Genomic DNA, 18,770 nt, shown 5'->3' on the forward strand with positions numbered 1-18,770 from the left:
AGGGGCCCAGTTGTCACTGACTCTGACTATTGAGTACAGAAACCACACCTTGTTATCTCTGAGTCCTCTCACATAGCAAGGTGAACCTGGAGTCCAAGCTGTGGGTTTAGGAGAGGGTTTTTAATTCCAGGGAGCAGTGTGGAAGGGGAGGGAGCTGTTTTTAACGCAGCAAGAACTGCTGGGACTCCTGGGTTCTCTCATCCTAGCTTGGGTGCAAAGGAAGGGGCTACCTCATTCATCACCTGTCTATTTCCTCCACTTACTCCCCTAACCACTGCTAGTGTCTTTAATTCCTGGCATCTTTTGCTAGGGAGGAAGGGGCTGAGAAAGACTGTCATTTCCAGCTGTCACCCTGACAGTCCCCTCCAGTTCCTTCATCTTTTCTTCCTGTGTCCTAAGTCCCCCCCCCCCCCCCCCCGCCCCATCATCTTTTCTTTCGCCACCCCCACCCCCCACAATGGTCTCTCCCGCTGCTCACTGGCGCGGGGGAGGGAGGGTCGGAGGCGGGGCCGGAGCGCGTGCGGGGGGCAGGTCTGCAGTGCCGCTTCCCCTGGTACCGGGAGGAGCAGTCGCCGCTGCCGCCTCAGCCCTGTGGCTGGACCCCCTCCCTCACCCGGGGACTCCCTGACCCGGGGAACCAAGCTCAGGTGAGACCCCTCTCCTCTCACCTCTACCCCGCCCCGGGCAGAAGCATCCTCGTCTAGCCTTGCAGCCATTTTATCTCTGATGCTTTGCTTATGGGGAGGGTGACTGTCCCCGCTGTAGGGGTGAGGGTGGTGGTGGGGGTGATGGTGGTTTGGGGAATGGGCCATTTATTTCAATTGCTTTGAGAATATACTTGAATAAATAAATATATATGTGCAATACACATATATGTATTTGTATGTATATACACACATACATACATATGCGAGGATTTTTTTTCTACCTTAGCTTAAAGTCCCCATTACATAAACCTGGTGAGGGGCTGTTAGGTAAGCTGAGGTTCCCTCAAACTCCATCCTCTCCTCACCTTGATGTACGTCCCTCCCCAACCCCCCTCTCCCCCCCCCCCACCCATGGTAAATGACCTTGGCTGGGGCCATAGAATGAGTACAGCCGCTCTTGCCTGGACTTGGGTGGGTTAGGGGGTAGAGGAATCGGCTTGGTGAAGGATAGAAGGAATGAAACACTGGGCAGACAGACATGGGAAGCAACCAGGTGTTGGGGCTTGGCACTAGAGGCGCTTACTGAGGGGGTCAGGAGAGGGGCGCAGAAGGATGGTGGGAACCTGTCCAGCAGCAGGACCAGGGGTGGGAGCAGCCATGTAATCAGTTCCAGGGCCTCATGCCTGGTACCAGAGCTGAGGCTAGGTGGGGGTTGGGGGTCTCCGCAATCCTGGCAGAGGCGGTCCCTAAGCCTATGCATGTGAAACATTTTCTCTACATCCCTGGCCTCTCCGTGAGCATTTCTCCGTGAGCATTTCTCCGTGTACATTCTCAGCTGACACCTCCCCACCCCCCCAAACTGGATGCTCCCATCTTCCAAACCCAGGGGTAGATTGTAGGGGTGAGGCTCAGTCTTGTCAGTCTTGCGGAGGGGTAAGAGGGTCAGTTATCAAGCTGTGATGTGGGGGTGGGGGGCACTCTGGAATCTTCTCTGCCCCTTGTCCTTTTCAGTGGGAATCTTCTGATCAATGACTGCTTCTTCATGACCTTGTCACTTCTTAATGACCTGGCATGGGATGGGATGGAAACCTGGGTGGCCTCCAAAGCAGGGGCTTTGATTAGGGGGCCCGTCTGGACCTGAGCAGTTTACTTGAAAGGTTTGCTTACGAAGCCCTTTCCACATGCCCTTTCCACCTTCTGCAGAAAATTATGGACATGTTTCTTCCGGTCAGGTGAAGCCAGTCAGCCTTAAAGGACTTGGTAAATCCCAGTCTGGTCTCCTTTAACTCCACCTCTCCCAGTGCTGTCTCTCTTCCTCAGGCTCAGCCACTCTTGTGCTGCTCTGCAGGCTAAATATAGCACGACTTCCTCACCAGCTCAAAGAATTTGTCTTCTTTCTCTCCCTCCTGGGCTTGGTGGCCCTGGGGGGGCACTGGCTGTTGAGCCACTGTGTGCTGTTGTGGCTGGGGAGCCTTTCCTACCCCCACAGCTGAGGGGAAACAATGTCAACAGGCATGGGAAACAGCTCCTGGTGGGTCCAAATCTTCCTTCAGGGTTTGAAGAGGGATCATGGTTGGGAAAGAGAGCCGAGGTACACAAATTGCCTTGGCGCTGGGGATGCTATTCCCTGAACCATGAAGAAAAGGTGACATCGAGGCCACTGTTCCTGGTCACTGTTGTCCACTGCTTACATCTTTCCTTGCCAGTGTATCTTTCTGAATGACAAGGCATTATTTACCCTTTTCCACTAGTGTGTGTGTGTGTGTGTGTGTGTGTGTGTGTGTGTGTGTGACTGGTCAAGCCTTTGACTGGGTGGGAGCAGAGGAGATTATTTTAGGGGAATGATATTGCTCTTAACCCAGGCTTGTGTCCTCTGTTGCCCGGAAGGAGGTTATCCAATGCCTCCCTTTGGGGGATGTCTTATTTTGGGGGGGGGGGAGGTCCCCTTCATTCTCCACCAGCTGCCTACGCACTGCACTGCGGTATTTATGGACTCCTTTTTCATTGACTCCTGAAGAACCAGAGGGATTAAAGGAGATTAGGAAGGGAGACCCTGGAAGAATAGAACAACTATAGACCTTAGACTCTCACTGGGAACGTGATCGCAACCAGTCATTTCTAGTCCTACCCCACAGGCAAAAGGGGAGTTCTAGATGTGACATTCTGAAGGAAGGGGATGGCAGCTGGTTGCCTTTCCTCTTAGCTCATGGTCTTCCTTCTTGTCCCTTCTACCTAAGCTTCAAGTCTCCCTTTTGGGTCCTTATCCTGTTAGTTTACAAAGGATATACCTAATTCCAGCTCTTGAAGTTAGTTTAAACCCAGACAAAGTTCTGATGCCTAGGGAGGATCCTGGGCATCAGAAGTGAAGTATGAACCTCCGCTGGACCTGCTTCCTTCAAACTTTTTTCAATATAATGGGGAAGGAAGCAAACTAATATTCATAAAATAATTCTGTGAGGTTAAGTCTCACAACTCTGAGAAGTGGATTTTCCCAATTCAATTACCATCACGTTAACTAGAAGGACACTGAGGCTCAGGCAGATTGGGGCAGCCTGCCCATCAGCAGGGAGCAAGTGGGGGTGGGGACTTCAAATGTCATGCGCTTTGCATCTGACTGGTATTCTCCTTGATAGCGTTCCTTTCTGCGGTTCACCCCAAAGACTAGGCAGAGACTCCTTGGCTAAGGGATCTTAGGGGGAGTGCAGGAGCCATCTTGCTATGTTCCTGTCACCACCACATTAGAGCTCATGGTTTTCATTACCTTTCCTGTGCCAGGTCCTGGGGTAAGCACAAGTGGGCTGCTAAACCCCCACTTTCCTCTTTTATGTAAGTGGAGCCAGGGGAGCCATGTCAAACTCATGCAGGGTCAAACCAAGGCTATCTGACTCTGGAGGGTGAGCTTTACCTACACGGCTAACTGGAGAGAAATCTTCCCTTGGGAGACTTTGAGGGAAGAACAGTGAAGGCCCTGCCTTCAGATCCATCCGTGGGCTGAGGAACCTGGTCAGAAGGCTTGTCCTTCTGCACCTCATCCTCAAGTTTTGTCTCAACTGGAACTCCCCAGGAGCCTAAGGCAGGAAATTCTTGTTTCTCCTGCTTCCTGGGTTTTCTTTGCAATGGATGTGGGCAGTAGTGACTGATGTCAGAGCAAATCCTGTGGATCTACTACCCTCCAGCATCAAAGAAAAGGGACTTGAATGTCCAGTGGCTCAGGGTTGGCCCAGGTAATCATTTCTCTTCAATAGCTAGTGGTCGGAAGTACTAAGTTGAGAGGGTTTCCATACTGGCCCTCCTTTACTGGTCTGGTGAGATTTCTTTTTCTCTTCTTTTCCTAGGTCTTCAGAGCCTCTCAGAAGAAAAATAGGCAGCCCTCCCTGAAATATCTTGGATCCTCAGTTTAGCCTCTCCAACCTGGCTCCCCATTCCCAATCCCTCTCCCTCCCCCTCCCCCTCCCCCACTACTCACCCTACTGAACTGGGTGCAGAACAAAGCTCCTTTCTTCCTTTTTCCCCATCTGGACCTCACTGTCCAGGCCCTAGTTCCTCTCAGTCTGAGCCCAAAGATATTGGAACACAGTTCATCTGGAGAGAGGGTCTTCTTGACCCCTCCGATTCACTGAGCAAAGGGCTGAAAAAGAAGCAGAGAGTAAGGTAGATCCAGTGAAGTGCCCCAAGCCCCATCATGGAAGAAGGCTTTCGAGACCGAGCAGCGTTCATCCGTGGGGCCAAAGACATTGCCAAGGAAGTGAAGAAGCATGCGGCCAAGAAGGTGGTGAAGGGCCTTGACAGAGTCCAGGATGAGTATTCCCGAAGGTCCTACTCCCGCTTTGAGGAGGAGGACGACGACGATGACTTCCCTGCCCCTGCGGACGGCTATTACCGCGGAGAAGGGGCCCAGGATGAGGAGGAAGGTGGCGCTTCTAGTGATGCCACCGAGGGCCACGATGAAGATGATGAGATCTATGAGGGAGAATATCAGGGCATCCCCCGGGCAGAGTCTGGGGGCAAAGGCGAACGCATGGCAGATGGGGCACCCCTGGCTGGAGTGAGAGGGGGCTTGAGTGATGGGGAGGGTCCCCCTGGGGGTCGGGGGGAGGCGCAGCGGCGTAAAGATCGGGAAGAATTGGCTCAGCAGTATGAAACCATCCTCCGGGAGTGTGGCCATGGCCGCTTCCAGTGGACACTCTACTTCGTGCTGGGTCTGGCGCTGATGGCAGATGGTGTAGAGGTCTTTGTGGTGGGCTTTGTGCTGCCCAGTGCTGAGAAAGACATGTGCCTGTCGGACTCCAACAAAGGCATGCTAGGTAAGAAGTCCCCAAGACCCTGCTGTGGGGAGCCAGACTGTCCCACTAGTTTTGCAAGCTGTATCTAGAGGGCCCACTGACTACCACACACCATCCCCAACCACACACCCTCCCTCCTCCCCCTCCCCCCCACCTCCCGCCTCCCCGTAGACATCCTCTTCTGGAGGCTGGGTAAATGAAATTGTGTGTGAAAGAGAGTATAGCTGGATTGGGGCTTTCGCTGGTGTCTGAGTGGGTGGTAGTTTGCCTAACTGCTGGATATGGCCGTGGTGGGTTGGGCTACTGTTAGGGGCATCTTCAAAGTCTTCCATCCTGTTTCTGGGTTGCCTTTCCCTGACTGCAGAACAAGTCAGCTTTGAAATGCCTTGGTATATATGAGGAGGGGCTGTTTGGAGTGATGTGGGTAAAGACACCTCAGACACGGGAGCGTCTAGAGACCAGGAAAGTCTTTGATGGCCTTTCCCGACAGGGATCTAGAAGGAGAAATCTCATATGCTCACTGAGAAATTATAGAAGACTGGCTTCTCCCTCCCCCCCCCCCTCTCTCTCTCTTCCCCCTTCCCGTCCCCCTCCTCTGTCTGTCTGTCTGTCTGTCTGTCTGTCTGTCTGTTTCTTTCTGGGGTAGACATTGACAAAATGCAAAGTTTTAGAGATGATTTTAAAAATCAATTCCAATTCTGGTTTTAGGTAGGAAACAAAAAAACTCGGGCGGGGAGCATTTTAGAATTCCCAAGTACTGGGGCTTGAAGGATAAAGTATAAACCTTTTATTGGAGCCTCTTTCCCAAGGAACAAGAGATCTTCTTTGAGGGTATCAAACTGGGAGAAAAAGCTCGAACATCATTAGTTGGAGCACTCAGGAGGTAGAGGCTGGTGGGTCTGTGAGTTTGAAGCTGGTCCAGTCTACACAGTGAGCTCCAGACCAGCCAGAGCAACACAGTGAGACACAGTCTAAAACACGATGACAATGACATCCTCAAACAACCTGGGAGAACAGAGAGGATGCAGGAGGTATCTAGGCGTCTAGGCAGGTCCATTTCACTTCTGGGTGAGTTAGGGATGAGTGTTCTGGAGGAGTGGTAGAAGACAGAGAGAAAGAAAGAGGGTTAAGGGGGAGGGAGAGGAAGCAGCAAAAGTGAGGGGTGTTTTCCTCAAATGTTTGCCTTCTTGCCTTTGAGCCTTGGTCTGCAGTGGTGACTGTTCACCACCTCTCCCCACCTCCCTCCTAGATGTTCTCAGATCCATTCTGCTACAGGAGTTTCAGCCCCTAGAGTTGGGGCTCTAATACAAAGTTCATGGGAGAATTGAGGAATATCCGCTCATGTCTCCTACCCACCCCCCTCCCGGGGTTTCCTCCTCTCCGCAGGCCTCATTGTGTACCTGGGCATGATGGTGGGGGCCTTCCTCTGGGGAGGCCTGGCTGATCGGCTGGGTCGGAGACAGTGTCTGCTCATCTCACTCTCAGTCAACAGCGTCTTCGCCTTCTTCTCGTCCTTCGTCCAGGGTTATGGAACCTTTCTCTTCTGCCGCCTCCTTTCCGGGGTCGGGTGAGTGTCCACATTCTAAACCCTTAAAGAAAGAACTGTGCCCTGGTCACTGCCGTAGTGTACCCTTGGCACAGTGTGAGGCATGTTGGGCACAACTTAAATCTGTGTGAAATGAGTGAACGAATGCCTTTCCCACTTCCTACCCCATCTTCAGGCCAGATACCCATGTCCAGTGCTCGCCTGCTAACATCCAGAATACCATGCGGGGTCTGTCCCCGAGTCCCCCAGCTTACCTCTGTTTCTGAGGCTGTCTACACTGAGGTCTACTGGACCTCAGCCTTGCCCCTGGGCTCATGCATATCCTGGAGTTATCCCCTCCCAGAAAGTATATTTTTTCCTGAGTTTGTTAAGAAGGCTTGCTGACACCCTCCTTGGCAGAATCTGAAGTTTTCCCCTGCCTGCACCTGCACGGTCTCCATCTGTTGTTGGGTTTTGTTATTGTTTTTTTGGGTTTGTTTTTATTTTGAGACATGGCTGGCCTGGGACACTATGTAAATAGACTAGGCTAGTCTAAAATTCAGAGTCTTACCTAACCCCGCCTCCCACAAGCTGGAATTAAAGGTGTGGACATCCATCTTAAAGGTTTTTTTGTTTTGTTTTGTTTTTGAATTTTTATTTGAATAGAATCTTGCTATATAGTCCTGGCTGGCCTGGAACCTGAAATACTCACCTTGCCTCTGCCCCCTGGTGCTGGGATCACCACATTTTCTGCAGTGATCTTGCCTCCTTCCCAACTCATAGCCACTTTCAGGGTTGATCCAAGACCTGTTTACCTGTTTCCTGCCATCCCAAGAGTAGTGACTGGTGTTGGTGGCTGAAGGAACTTATGGGACATAATGTATGGGATGAGAATAAAGGGGGGGGGGGGCTGAGGTCCCAGAGCACTGGGGAAAGGAATTGGGAAGATGGCTGTTTCCTAATGTTTACTTTTGAAATGTCCAGGATTGGCGGTTCCATCCCCATAGTCTTCTCCTATTTTTCGGAGTTTCTGGCGCAGGAGAAACGTGGGGAGCATTTGAGCTGGCTCTGTATGTTCTGGATGATCGGTGGAGTGTATGCAGCTGCAATGGCCTGGGCCATCATCCCTCACTATGGTAAGCTGTCAGACTCTCAGTCCTCCCAGCTCTGCCGTGCTCCCTGCTTCTCTGCTGACTCTGTGACTATCCGCCAGGGTGGAGTTTCCAGATGGGCTCTGCTTACCAGTTCCACAGCTGGAGGGTGTTTGTCCTCGTGTGTGCCTTTCCCTCTGTGTTTGCCATCGGGGCTCTGACTACGCAGCCAGAGAGTCCCCGCTTCTTCCTAGAGGTGAATGGATTGCTCCGGGGGGGGGGAAGGAGGGTGGGGGTGGGGGTGGGGGTGGGGGTGGGGGTGGGATGCTTGCTGTGAGGTTGCTGGACTCTGGTGACTTCTTTCTCCTTCACAAGCCCATAACTCTGGAGGATCTTATCTTGCTTCGTCTTAAAATGTGTCTCCTGAGGGGTTTGGAAAGACCAGGAAACCTGCTCATTAACGGGTGGCTTACGATTCTGCAGGCTCAAGTTGGGACCCACCCTTTACATCTCCCGTCAGGCTATTCCTGGCTCCAGCAGATTGGGATGTGGCTCCTTCTGCGTCCATCATTTCCCTCACCTTAGGCTTCCTTTGTTTTACTGGAGGAGCCCCCAAAGATCTATGCTGTCTAGGCTGTCCTCTGTTTCCTTGCAAACTCCCCTCCCAAGTCTTGACCAAGTCTCATCATACCTTGCTGTACCCCAGCTTGGGCTGATGTCTATACCATAGATCAGGGTTGCAGGGGAGAGCGGGGAGTCTTTTTGTATTTTGGGACTCTAGGAGCCCAATTGAAGGGATGGGGTCTGTAACACCGGATCTGGCGTTCCTGAACTGCATGGAATGGCGTTTGTGTTCTAGAATGGGAAGCATGACGAAGCCTGGATGGTACTGAAGCAGGTTCACGACACCAACATGCGAGCCAAGGGCCACCCTGAGCGCGTCTTCTCAGTAAGCCACGACTCTTCCCACTCAACCCCGACAGCCCCACTAGGACCCTTCTGGATGTCACCCATTTCCTAGATGTCTCAGACCACACTGTGGTTCAGTGGCCTTCCCAGGGTGTTATGCTGCGTCCTGCCTCTCATTTTGCTACTGAGAGAAAGAGACACGTGGAGTGGGTTGGGGAATAGCATGTGACAGTTCACTCCCTTTCTTGCGCCCAGGTGACCCACATTAAAACGATTCATCAAGAGGATGAATTGATTGAGATCCAGTCTGACACAGGAACCTGGTACCAGCGCTGGGGAGTACGGGCTTTGAGCCTTGGGGGTCAGGTAATGATAGAGTGAACGGCAGGGCAACAGGAGGAGTGGGGAAAGAGGAGAAGGGAGGGCTTGAGCCTGTGTGAGTTTGGAGGTGAACTGAGGGAAGTGGAAAAAGCAAGAACTGGAGGTCAGTAGGCAGACGTTAGTGTGGCCACCTTTTGCCTTCACTGTGTCCTGTGCAGGTTTGGGGGAATTTCCTCTCCTGCTTCAGTCCAGAGTATCGGCGCATCACGCTGATGATGATGGGTGTGTGGTTCACCATGTCTTTCAGGTGAGGGGGCTAAGTGTCGATTGTGGCTGTGCTTGGCTGTGCTTGGCTGAAGCAGAGTGATGAGACAGGAGATGAAGGGGCGTGTCCCTAGGGAGGGTGCTATCTGTCTGCATGCTCCAGGTCTTCTACTAAATTAAGTCATCAAACTTGTAATTCAAACTGACAGGCAGTCAGTCTTTACCAGACAATGTCCTGGGATAAGAAACTGTGTTCCAGTCCTTAGTTTATCTTCTATCAGGAAGAGATAAAACAAGCTGTTAGAGTTAGTGCAGTGGTGACATGGTGAGGTAAGGATGTTGTGTTATGGGGACACTTGGGGCTTGGTGGGAGGGATCTAAATCCTCAGAGTGAATGGGAAGGAGAGTATAATGGGTAGTGTAGAAGACCCTAATGTCTCCAGAACCACCGTAGGTGGTTGGGGAATGTGTGGGATGAGGCTGGGGGTAAGTATGCCCCTATGCAGGTAGACTGCTCATCTGCCTCTCTGATTGGGGTTCTGGTGTCTCATCTGCCCCGTCTGACTCCATGCCTCTGACTCCCCAGCTACTATGGTTTGACTGTCTGGTTTCCCGACATGATCCGCCATCTCCAGGCTGTGGACTATGCAGCCCGAACCAAAGTGTTCCCAGGGGAGCGCGTGGAGCATGTGACGTTTAACTTCACACTGGAGAATCAGATCCACCGAGGGGGACAGTACTTCAATGACAAGTATGTGGGGGTGTTTCCACACCACTTCTCCCTATTCCTCCTACTTCCTTCTTGGTGATGAGTCTGAGCTCAAGACAAGGTGGTTTAGGGCAAAGCCTATGTATAACCAGGGTTCTCTAGGGACGTGAGTCAGTGAGGGGCAAAGTGAGGGGGCGTGTCTCACCATCTTGGTCCTGCAGGTTCATCGGGCTGCGTCTGAAGTCAGTGTCCTTTGAGGATTCCCTGTTTGAGGAGTGTTACTTTGAAGATGTTACATCCAGCAACACATTCTTCCGCAACTGCACGTTCATCAACACTGTGTTCTATAACACTGGTAAGGTGGCCAGTGGTGGCCCAGGGGACTTTGATGAAGGGAGGAGGCTTCCTTGTCCCCTTGCTTCCTGCTCTCAAGCTGAGAGTGCCCTGGAGCCCTGGGGTTGCTTACTGGCTACCACCAGTGATCTGGGAAATATAATGGGTATTTTCCTGGGATCTACTCTCTGAGGAAAACTTCGAGTTCCTTTACCTTCAGCTGTAATTATAAAGTTCCAGTGAGGTAATGCTAATGTAATTATGAAGAGTTAGGGTAAACTGGGTGTTTGGGGAAATGAAAGACAATACAAGGGATATTTAATAAAGAAAAAGTGGGAATCGTGGCATCAGTCTACTTCTTAGCTCAGCCTAGCAGAGGCCTGCAATTCCTCTCCTCAGAAGGCTGAAGTAGGAGAATTGAAAATTGAGAAAATTTAAGGCCAACCTGGGTGACTTTGTAAGGTCCTGGATCAAAATTTGAAAGGGCTGAGAGTGGCGAGTTTGGTGGAGGAGCACCTGGCCAGCTCGGGGATGCTCTCTAGGTTTAATCCCTAGTGATTAAAACAAACACAAAAACAAAAATAAAAACAAAAACAGAAACAAAAGTCTGAGTATGGCAGCACGCTCTGGAGGCAGAGGACAGAGGACAGGAAGTTCAAGTCCTACTAAAGATCGAGTTTGAGACCAGGCTAGGCTGCATGAGACCTTTTCTAAAAAGCAAAAAACAAGACAAAAACAACAAACTGCTCAGCAGTTAAGAGCACTCACTGCTCTTGCGGAGTACCTGGTTCAATTCCCAGCAACCACATCAGACAGCTCACTCCTGCCTGTAACTCTTGTTCTAGACGAGCTAACATTGTCTTCTGGCCCTGAGAGTTCGTGGTACATGTACGAGAACACACACACACAAAACAACAACAGCAGCAACAACAAAAATTAAAAAGCCTAAGATAAGTCTTTTTAAAAATATGTAAGAAAAAGAAGAAACAAACCACAAACAAAAGCCTGAGTAATGGTCTTAGCTGAAAGGCTGAGTCCTCTGCTAAACTGAAACACCTCTTCTCCCTTTTTTCTTGTTTGTTTGTTTGTTTTGTTCTTGTTTGTTTTCAAGTCAGAGTTTTACTATGTAGCCCTGGCTGTCCTGGAACTCACTCTCTAAACCAGGCTGGCCTCAAACTTAGATCTCAGCCTGCCTCTGCCTTCAGAGTGCTGGGATCAAAGGCATGTGCCACCACGGCCAGGCTAACATCCTGCCTCTAAATGGAATATTGTGTAAGCTTTCCTCACCTTGCAGGAAAGTGGGGAGGAGGGGGAGAGGGAGACAAAGACACAGAGATTGAGACACAGAGAGTCAGAGACACAGAAAGACACAGAGAGACACACAAAGAGAGACTGACTTTAAAAAGTTATTTGAAATGTTTTCTTCAGGAGCAGCTCCTAGGCCAGCAACAGGGCTTCTGTTTATAGTCAGCACAGGTGGACAAAAAGGATGAACAAGAAACAAAGACTAGTAAAGCTCAGATATGCCATGCCCAATTCTTGCTTATGGTCCCTCTGCTGAGAAAATTGTTAGTTCCCATGGTGATGTTGGATGCTTTGCAGTGAGTGTCAGTGCTAATGCTGAGAGACCCTGACGTAGCAGGTCTCATGTTGGCCCTGTGTCCTGACCTTCTAGACCTATTTGAGTACAAGTTCGTGAACAGCCGGCTGGTGAACAGCACGTTCCTGCACAATAAGGAAGGCTGCCCGCTAGACGTGACGGGGACAGGCGAAGGTGCCTACATGGTGTACTTTGTCAGCTTCTTGGGGACACTGGCTGTGCTTCCTGGAAACATTGTGTCTGCTCTGCTCATGGACAAGATTGGCAGGCTCAGAATGCTTGGTAAGGGGCTGAGGGCTGGGTGCTGGCTGATTGGGAATAGAGGCAGCCAGGGCGGGCTGTCAGCGTCTCATCTCCAGCTGGAAACCATTGGCCAGAGAGCCTTCTCCTTCATGGTTTGTTTAGAGGTGCTGCAAAATGGGGGTGGATCTGGCAAAGAAGTTACTCTGGGGGGGGGGGGTTAAAGAAATAGGTAGGATGGTAAGCAAGTAGGGTATAGACTTTGAGGCTAGATTTGAGGTTCAGCTCCACCTTGGACAGGTCACACCCTGTGAGCTTGCACCTGCAATCATGGCACTTCTCATAGAGGAAATAGCACCTCTCTCAGAAGGCTGATCTCTCAGGTCCATAGAAAACATCCCATTACTTAGCTCATAGTTGGTATTGAATAAATGGCTGCTACTGAAACTGGTACTAACAAACACAGAGGTTGTGTGAAAAGCCTTCCTTTGGCTACTCTGGGACACAGTTATCTGGAGTTGCCTCAAAGCCAGCCGGTGGCAATCAAAGCCAGCTGGTTGCAAGCTGGGCCGTGGCTGGGTTTCATTGTCGTCTCTTCTCCTGGTTCCAGCTGGTTCCAGTGTGTTGTCCTGTGTGTCCTGCTTCTTCCTGTCTTTTGGGAACAGCGAGTCAGCCATGATCGCTCTGCTCTGCCTTTTTGGGGGAGTTAGCATCGCATCCTGGAACGCGCTGGACGTGCTGACCGTTGAGCTCTACCCTTCCGACAAGAGGTAGTTTGGAGTGTGGTGGGCGAGCAGGGGAGGAGCTACAGGACTGGGGAGAAGCGAGGAAGAGAGCTGAGAGAATATCCTTAGGGAAGAGAATAGGGTGGAGGATAAGGATGTTGTTGGGGTAGGACACACATCCATGCTGAGCTTTTCCTTAACAGCTGGGAGCTTTTGTCTTCACTTCTGGAACTGCTAATTACTAACCTCTGCTTCTGTCTCCTTTCTCTCTTGTCTCCCAACGTGTCTGTTGCCCCACCCCCTCCTGTCACTTCTCCATCCTTCCTTCCCGCTCCCGCACACTGTTTTCCTCTGACCCCACTTTGCCTTCCCACCTGCCCATCTTCCCTCTTCTGGACCGCCACCGCGCCGTGGCTTGGCACTGAGCAGGACTACTGCCTTTGGCTTCCTGAATGCCCTGTGTAAGCTGGCAGCTGTGCTGGGGATCAGCATCTTCACATCCTTTGTGGGCATCACCAAGGCTGCTCCCATTCTCTTTGCCTCGGCTGCTCTTGCCCTTGGTAGCTCTCTGGCTCTGAAGCTGCCTGAGACCCGGGGACAGGTGCTGCAGTGAGGGATGGGGGCTGTCTCAGGGGCTTTAGGGATGGCAGGCACACTGTGAGACCAATAATTCCTTTTATCCCTACCCTGCCCTGCTGTCCTGGTCCTCACTCCTGTGTTTGGTGTCTTAGCTGTGTGTGCCTGTGTGCATGTGTGTGACCCTGATGGGCAGGGACTACAGGGACGGTCCCTTCGTTCCACTTTTGGGATGAGGTACTCCTTACCTGCTGCCACCCTCAACTTTGCACAAGGAGAAGGCTGCGCTGCATCCTTCTCTCCCCCAGTGTTAGCAGGGGGGCTGTTTCCCTGCTCCGAGGGTTCCGGAACTTCTGCCTTCCCCTTCTTTCCCTCCGCCTAGGCCCTGGTGAACCACAGGTATGGAGTTATAATGGGGGCTGAGGCTTGGACCAAAAGAACTTCTTGAGTGGGAAGGCCTTGGGTGCCCTCTAGCCTCCCAAGGATGCTGGGGAGTAGCAATAAACCTCAGCCCTCTGGCCACCATTTTCACCTCAATTCAGGCTACAAGTGTGAAGCCTGGATTTAATTTATGGAATTAGTTTTCTGAGTTTTATTTATATGTAAGTTCTGAGGCAGCTTAGCTGGACTGTGTGTGGATGTATACATACACTCGTGTGTGTGCGTGCGCATGTGTGTGTGTGTGTACCATGGGGTAGGGGTACCACTCTACTGTCTAATATAAGCCAAGAGTAGTAGTTTCAGTGAACACACACAACACTGTTTTTCTATAGTACCTCCCAGAATCTTGTATCTGTGCTGGGGCTGGAGGCAGAACCCCTAGGCCAGGCTGGGATGAGTCCTGCAATCTTGGGGGACCTGAGGGCACCTGACAAGGACTCACTCTCTCCTTGCTCTAGAGAGGTTCTACCCACTAGCCACAGCCCTCCATCTGACCTGTTCACACAGGCAGTGGACCAGAGGAAAGAAAGGGAGAATAACCAGGCACGTATGGTCAAACCAGCAGGTCCGAAAGCACAAGGAGCTGGGGCAGGAAGCAGGGGTCCGTCCCTAACCCTTCTCAAAAAGGCTGGGTCGTGAGGGACCCCTAATGCAGGGACCAGAAGCCTCAGTTTCCCCGTTTTGCCCTTCCACAGAACAGCCTTGTAGGTAGAGCTGCCCCCGTCCTACCCTACTCTGTGTGGCTGCTTTCTTTGGTACTCTCTCTCCACTCCCAACGTAGCTGTGACGTGTTGTAGTTTTTAGCTGTTTGTAAAATGTTAAAAAAAAAAAAAGTTAAAAGGAAGTTAAACTAACCACAAAAAGAAAAAAAAATCTAAATTCACCCTCCGTACGCTACGTCTGGTGCCCTCAACCCTAAGGCCATTCCGATTTTGTAACTGAACCAGGTGGTGACTGTTTAACTCTAGTGTCTGTGCTCAAAGGACTGCCTTCTCCTCCAGTGCCCAGTGTGTGAATGTGCGACCCTTCTTTCACCATTCCGTGGCTGGACGTAGCCTTCTCCCTTACTGCATCCCCAGGGGATACACATCCACCTTCCTGTCTCCTGGGGAACCCTAAACCTGACTCCATTGATGTGAAAAAAAAAATGAAATGAAAAATACTGCTGAAAAATAAAGGGTTCGAACCCTTAAAACCCAAAGTGGCTGTGTCTGCTCCTGGCTTCTTCATTCATTCTCCCATACTGACTATCTGGGGAAGATAAACTAGTGTTGGAGAAACAATTCCTTCTCTTATCAACATGGAATGGGGTACCTCAAACCTACATTTTGTTTATTTAAAAACATTTACTTATTCTGGCTCTAGACGGTTAAGAGCCCTTGTTATTCTTGCAAAAATCGACATAAACATATTTTATTTGCATGAGCATTTTGCCTGCATATGTATATATGCACCATGTGCCTGGTACCCACCAAGGCCAGAAGAGGGCATTAGATCCCTTGCAACTGGAGTTCCAGTCCTTCGTGAGTCACCAAGTGGGTGCTGGGAATCAACTCTGGATCCTCTGGAGAGCAGAAAGTGTTCCACCACTTCTCTGGCCCCCCAGTTTTAAGCAATTTCTTTTGGGAATCCCTGCTACCTGCAGCTTGTCCTCGATTCTCCTGCCTCAAGTCCACGCTGCGCTACATTTCTCTTTTTTCTTTTCTGCTCCTAATGCTGGAATTAAAGGTGTGTGTAATTATTAAAGGTGTATTATATGTAAGTACATGGTAGCTGTCTTCTGACACTCCAGAAGGGGGCGCCACATCTCATCACGGATTGTTGTGAGCCACCATATGATTGCTGGGAACTGAACTCAGGACTTTCGGAAGAGCAGTCAGTACTCTTAACCACTGAGCCATCTCCATTCCCCAAACCTAGCCAATGTTTATTTCGGTTCTTTTCCTGCTTCAAATGCAGGAATTCCCTCTTTTCCGGGTTAATTTTGGTATCCTTGCAAAACCCAGATAGTTCACTTCCTCACAAATCCCTTCTCTAGCCTACAGGTAATTTTCTTCTCATAAGAACGTCTGTAGGGACCTAACAGCTGTGTAAACCTGATGGCCTCTCTGAGTTCAATTCCAGAACCATGCAACTGGGGGAGGAGTAACTCCGAAAATTACTCTCTGACACCCAAGTGCGCAGTGGTGTTATGCAACCTCCCCCAGCCCCCATATGCACTAATGATGTGTAGCTCCAATTTAACAGGTATTAAGAGCACCGTTTGACCTCATGCACCAGCTTCTCTTTTATTATCATGGCCCTTTCCGATTCATCAGGACCTTTCTCTAGTCTAGCCCAGGCAAGGGCAAGAGGGAGGGAGTGGCTGCTCTCTCCCTGGGCTAGCTTAGCTTTCACCAGAGGTGTCTTTGCCTCTGCATGGTGTTCATTAGCAGAAAAGGCAGAGCTCCTGGTCCGTACAAATCAAGGAATAAGGTAGTAGTGATGTAGTAGTTTATTCTCAGTCGACCCATTCGGATCGTTCTCCCAATCCAGGTATTTATTAAGAGGTCCCTCGAGTTTTCTTGCTCCCACCTAGGCAGGGGGGACTAATGTCCAACTGTGGGTTTTCTCTCCACTGGGCGGGGGTCTTCGCCTGGATGGCCAGGGCATGTACCGGTCCAGCCAGCTCCTCCGACAGTGCCTCGTGGACCAACCGGTGCCGTTGCAAGGGGCTCATCCCCTCGAAACGAGAGCTCACCACCGCCACGCGAAAATGCGTCTCGCTGCCTGCTGGGACTGCGTGGCCACCGCTCTCGTTGCGCAGCTCCAGTACCTCGGGGCTCAGGGCTTGCTCCAATTTGGCGCGAATAGCGGCTTCCACTGGTCCTGCAGCCGCAGATCCCGCGCTGCCCCGCGATACACACGAGCGCGTGGCCATGGAGACCATGCACTGGGCCGATCGCGCACTTAGCATTCGCTGCGGAGAAACGAAGGACACGGGACTGAGTCCACACACCCTGCCCACGCACCCCAGACAAGCACACCCTGGAACCGCCTCTACTCTGCGTGGCGGGTTAACGCGGCTTCTACGCCGGTAGCGGAGAGACAAAGGCGATTGAGCGGCCAGAGCGCTAGGCACTAAGGGCACTGGGAAAGCATGGCTGGGAGCTGAAAAATGGAAAATGTACAACTTGGTCCTTTTGGCTGAGTCAGAGCCCTATCGTCTCTCCGAACCCTAGGGTGGTACCTTTGTACTTGCTGCGCAGCCTGCTGTACCACCGCTTGATCTAACAACCGAATTTCCGGTCGGACCACGCAAACGCCGCGTCAGGAGGCTCGCTAGGAAACGCAGTCCGGTTGCGTCTGGCAGGCGTTACCCAGTACCCAGAGGTTTTATGGGAATTGTAGTCCCTGCTTCTCCCGACCGGTAAAATCCTGCAAAGTCGGGAAATTAGAGCAATAAAAACAAAAGTGTTTCCTGTAAATTTAAGATGGTTGCACCAGATTTGTAGCTTCTTGATCTATAACCCAAATAGCTTAAGTCATTTGTATGTAATTAATAAAAAAAGAAGTCTCATGTAGCCCAGGTTGGCCTTTACCACTCTAGAAATGTCCATTATTTCCTGATCCTCCTGCCTCTACCTCCTACCTGCTGGGATTACTGTCCTGGGTTATTGATAGAGTGCTTCCATAGCAAAAACAGATTCTTATGAGATTACAGCGGACCTTGCTCAATTCAGAGGGGAATGTCTGCTGGGACAGTTTTCTTCCCAAGATAATCTGTCCTGCCCCAAACAGAGAATTCCAGTGAGAAGGAAAATGAAGATCGTCACACAGTTCCCTAAGAGCTGCACTAACTTGCCTTGCCCCCGCGCGCTTCTGTGTAGGACCCCAGCTTTGTTCCTTTCGGAGATTCCTTTGTTCCTGAGAGAGATAGAATAAAGACAGCCCTGCTCTCAGAGTTTACAAAGCACTAGAGAAATAGTCATAATGTTCATTGTGATACCGTGTGTCAAGTGTGTGGTGGAAATACACACAGTTTACTGTAAGCATATTACCTACACGTGAGGACCAAAGAAATGACAAGAGACTTCTTAGAGCAGTGTAGGAGAAACAAGAAGACCACTTTCTCACCTCATTTGGTCAGGATGTGGTAACTGAATGAAATCAGCACATGACTGCAGTCTCCCCTCCCCTAGCCTGAAACCTGCTTGCTCAGGGGTGGAGCTTCCTGCTCATTCGTTCTGCCACGCCCACTGCTGGAACCTGCGGAGCCACACACGTGCACCTTTCTACTGGACCAGAGATTATTCCGCGGGAATCGGGTCCCCTCCCCCTTCCTTCATAACTAGTGTCGCAACAATAAAATTTGAGCCTTGATCAGAGTAACTGTCTTGGCTACATTCTTTTCTCTCGCCACCTAGCCCCTCTTCTCTTCCAGGTTTCCAAAATGCCTTTCCAGGCTAGAACCCAGGTTGTGGTCTGCTGGCCGGACACAACACATGACCACTCCAAGGAATGGCTGAGGCAGTTCCTACTCTGTGTGTGAGGGAGAACACAGCCAGAGGCATCTGGAAGGGTCTAGTGCAGGAAGAAAATAGAGCAAGCTAAACAGCAGACTGAACAGGGCTATGAAGGGAGAGGAGGGGAGGGAGAGTGAGAGATGGAGAGAGAGAGAGAGAGAGAGAGAGAGAGAGAGAGAGAGAGAGAGAGAGAGAGAGAGAGAGAGAGAGAGAGAGAACCAGAGCCAGAGCCAGAGTCAAGAGAACCAAGAAAGCTCATGGCCAAAATGGCTGGGTTATATAGTATAGGAGTCAGAAGCTGGAGAAGGGAAGGGAAGCCCTGAGCTGGAGCAGTTTGGAGATAGGGTGAAAAGAGCTAAGGAAAGCCATAGATAACGAGTTCTGCTGCCAGCGTGTACTTTGGTGTAATAGAAACCATAGTTACCTATTTGTCCCTGGCTTCTTTGGGACCCAACAGCAGCCTTGTCTTTGGGCTGTCCTGAAACTCATAATGTATACTAGGCTGGCCTCAGACTCTGTAGATCAGACTGGCCTTGTTTGAACCCAAAGATCCACTTGCCTCAGCTTCCCAAGAGCTGGGATTAATGGTGTGTGCCACTAC

General features: G+C 50.9%; 2 protein-coding genes across 3 annotated transcripts; one reads left to right on the forward strand and one right to left on the reverse strand.

Annotated features, from left to right (window-relative positions):
• Positions 1-570: 570 nt before the first annotated feature.
• Positions 571-14,527, forward strand: Sv2a (synaptic vesicle glycoprotein 2 a). The gene is made up of 13 exons (NM_022030.3): positions 571-647; positions 3,983-4,951; positions 6,317-6,497; positions 7,440-7,591; positions 7,669-7,802; positions 8,406-8,495; positions 8,711-8,821; positions 8,995-9,083; positions 9,627-9,791; positions 9,971-10,104; positions 11,758-11,964; positions 12,533-12,692; positions 13,077-14,527. The coding sequence occupies exons 2-13, from the start codon at positions 4,330-4,332 to the stop codon at positions 13,258-13,260; spliced, it is 2,229 nt and encodes a 742-aa protein (NP_071313.1). The 5' UTR covers positions 571-647; positions 3,983-4,329; the 3' UTR covers positions 13,261-14,527.
• Positions 14,528-15,926: 1,399 nt separating this feature from the next.
• On the reverse strand, positions 15,927-17,827 carry Bola1 (bolA-like 1 (E. coli)). Of its 2 annotated transcripts, XM_006502012.1 has the most exons (3): positions 17,781-17,827; positions 16,894-17,081; positions 15,927-16,623 (listed from the first exon to the last, which is right to left on the reverse strand). In XM_006502012.1, exon 3 carries the CDS (start codon positions 16,618-16,620, stop codon positions 16,207-16,209), a length of 414 nt encoding a protein of 137 aa, XP_006502075.1. In that variant the 5' UTR covers positions 16,621-16,623; positions 16,894-17,081; positions 17,781-17,827; the 3' UTR covers positions 15,927-16,206. The 2 variants fall into 2 exon arrangements, with proteins under 2 accessions (XP_006502075.1, NP_081251.1); NM_026975.2 differs by lacking the exon at positions 17,781-17,827 and having other exon boundaries at positions 15,932-16,623; positions 16,894-16,930.
• Positions 17,828-18,770: the final 943 nt, after the last annotated feature.

The sequence above is a fragment of the Mus musculus genome, chromosome 3, assembly GCF_000001635.26.
Source record: "Mus musculus strain C57BL/6J chromosome 3, GRCm38.p6 C57BL/6J".
NCBI classification, from domain to species: domain Eukaryota; kingdom Metazoa; phylum Chordata; class Mammalia; order Rodentia; family Muridae; genus Mus; species Mus musculus.

Excerpts from the sequence above, each read along its gene's own strand:
- Sv2a (NM_022030.3), top strand. The coding sequence starts at position 4,330 with ATGGAAGAAGGCTTTCGAGACCGAGCAGCGTTCATCCGTGGGGCCAAA. Across the intron at positions 6,498-7,439 it reads CGCCTCCTTTCCGGGGTCGG|GATTGGCGGTTCCATCCCCA; the intron begins GTGAGTGTCCAC and ends TGAAATGTCCAG. Across the intron at positions 9,084-9,626 it reads TGGTTCACCATGTCTTTCAG|CTACTATGGTTTGACTGTCT; the intron begins GTGAGGGGGCTA and ends CTGACTCCCCAG.
- Bola1 (XM_006502012.1), bottom strand. The coding sequence starts at position 16,620 with ATGCTAAGTGCGCGATCGGCCCAGTGCATGGTCTCCATGGCCACGCGC.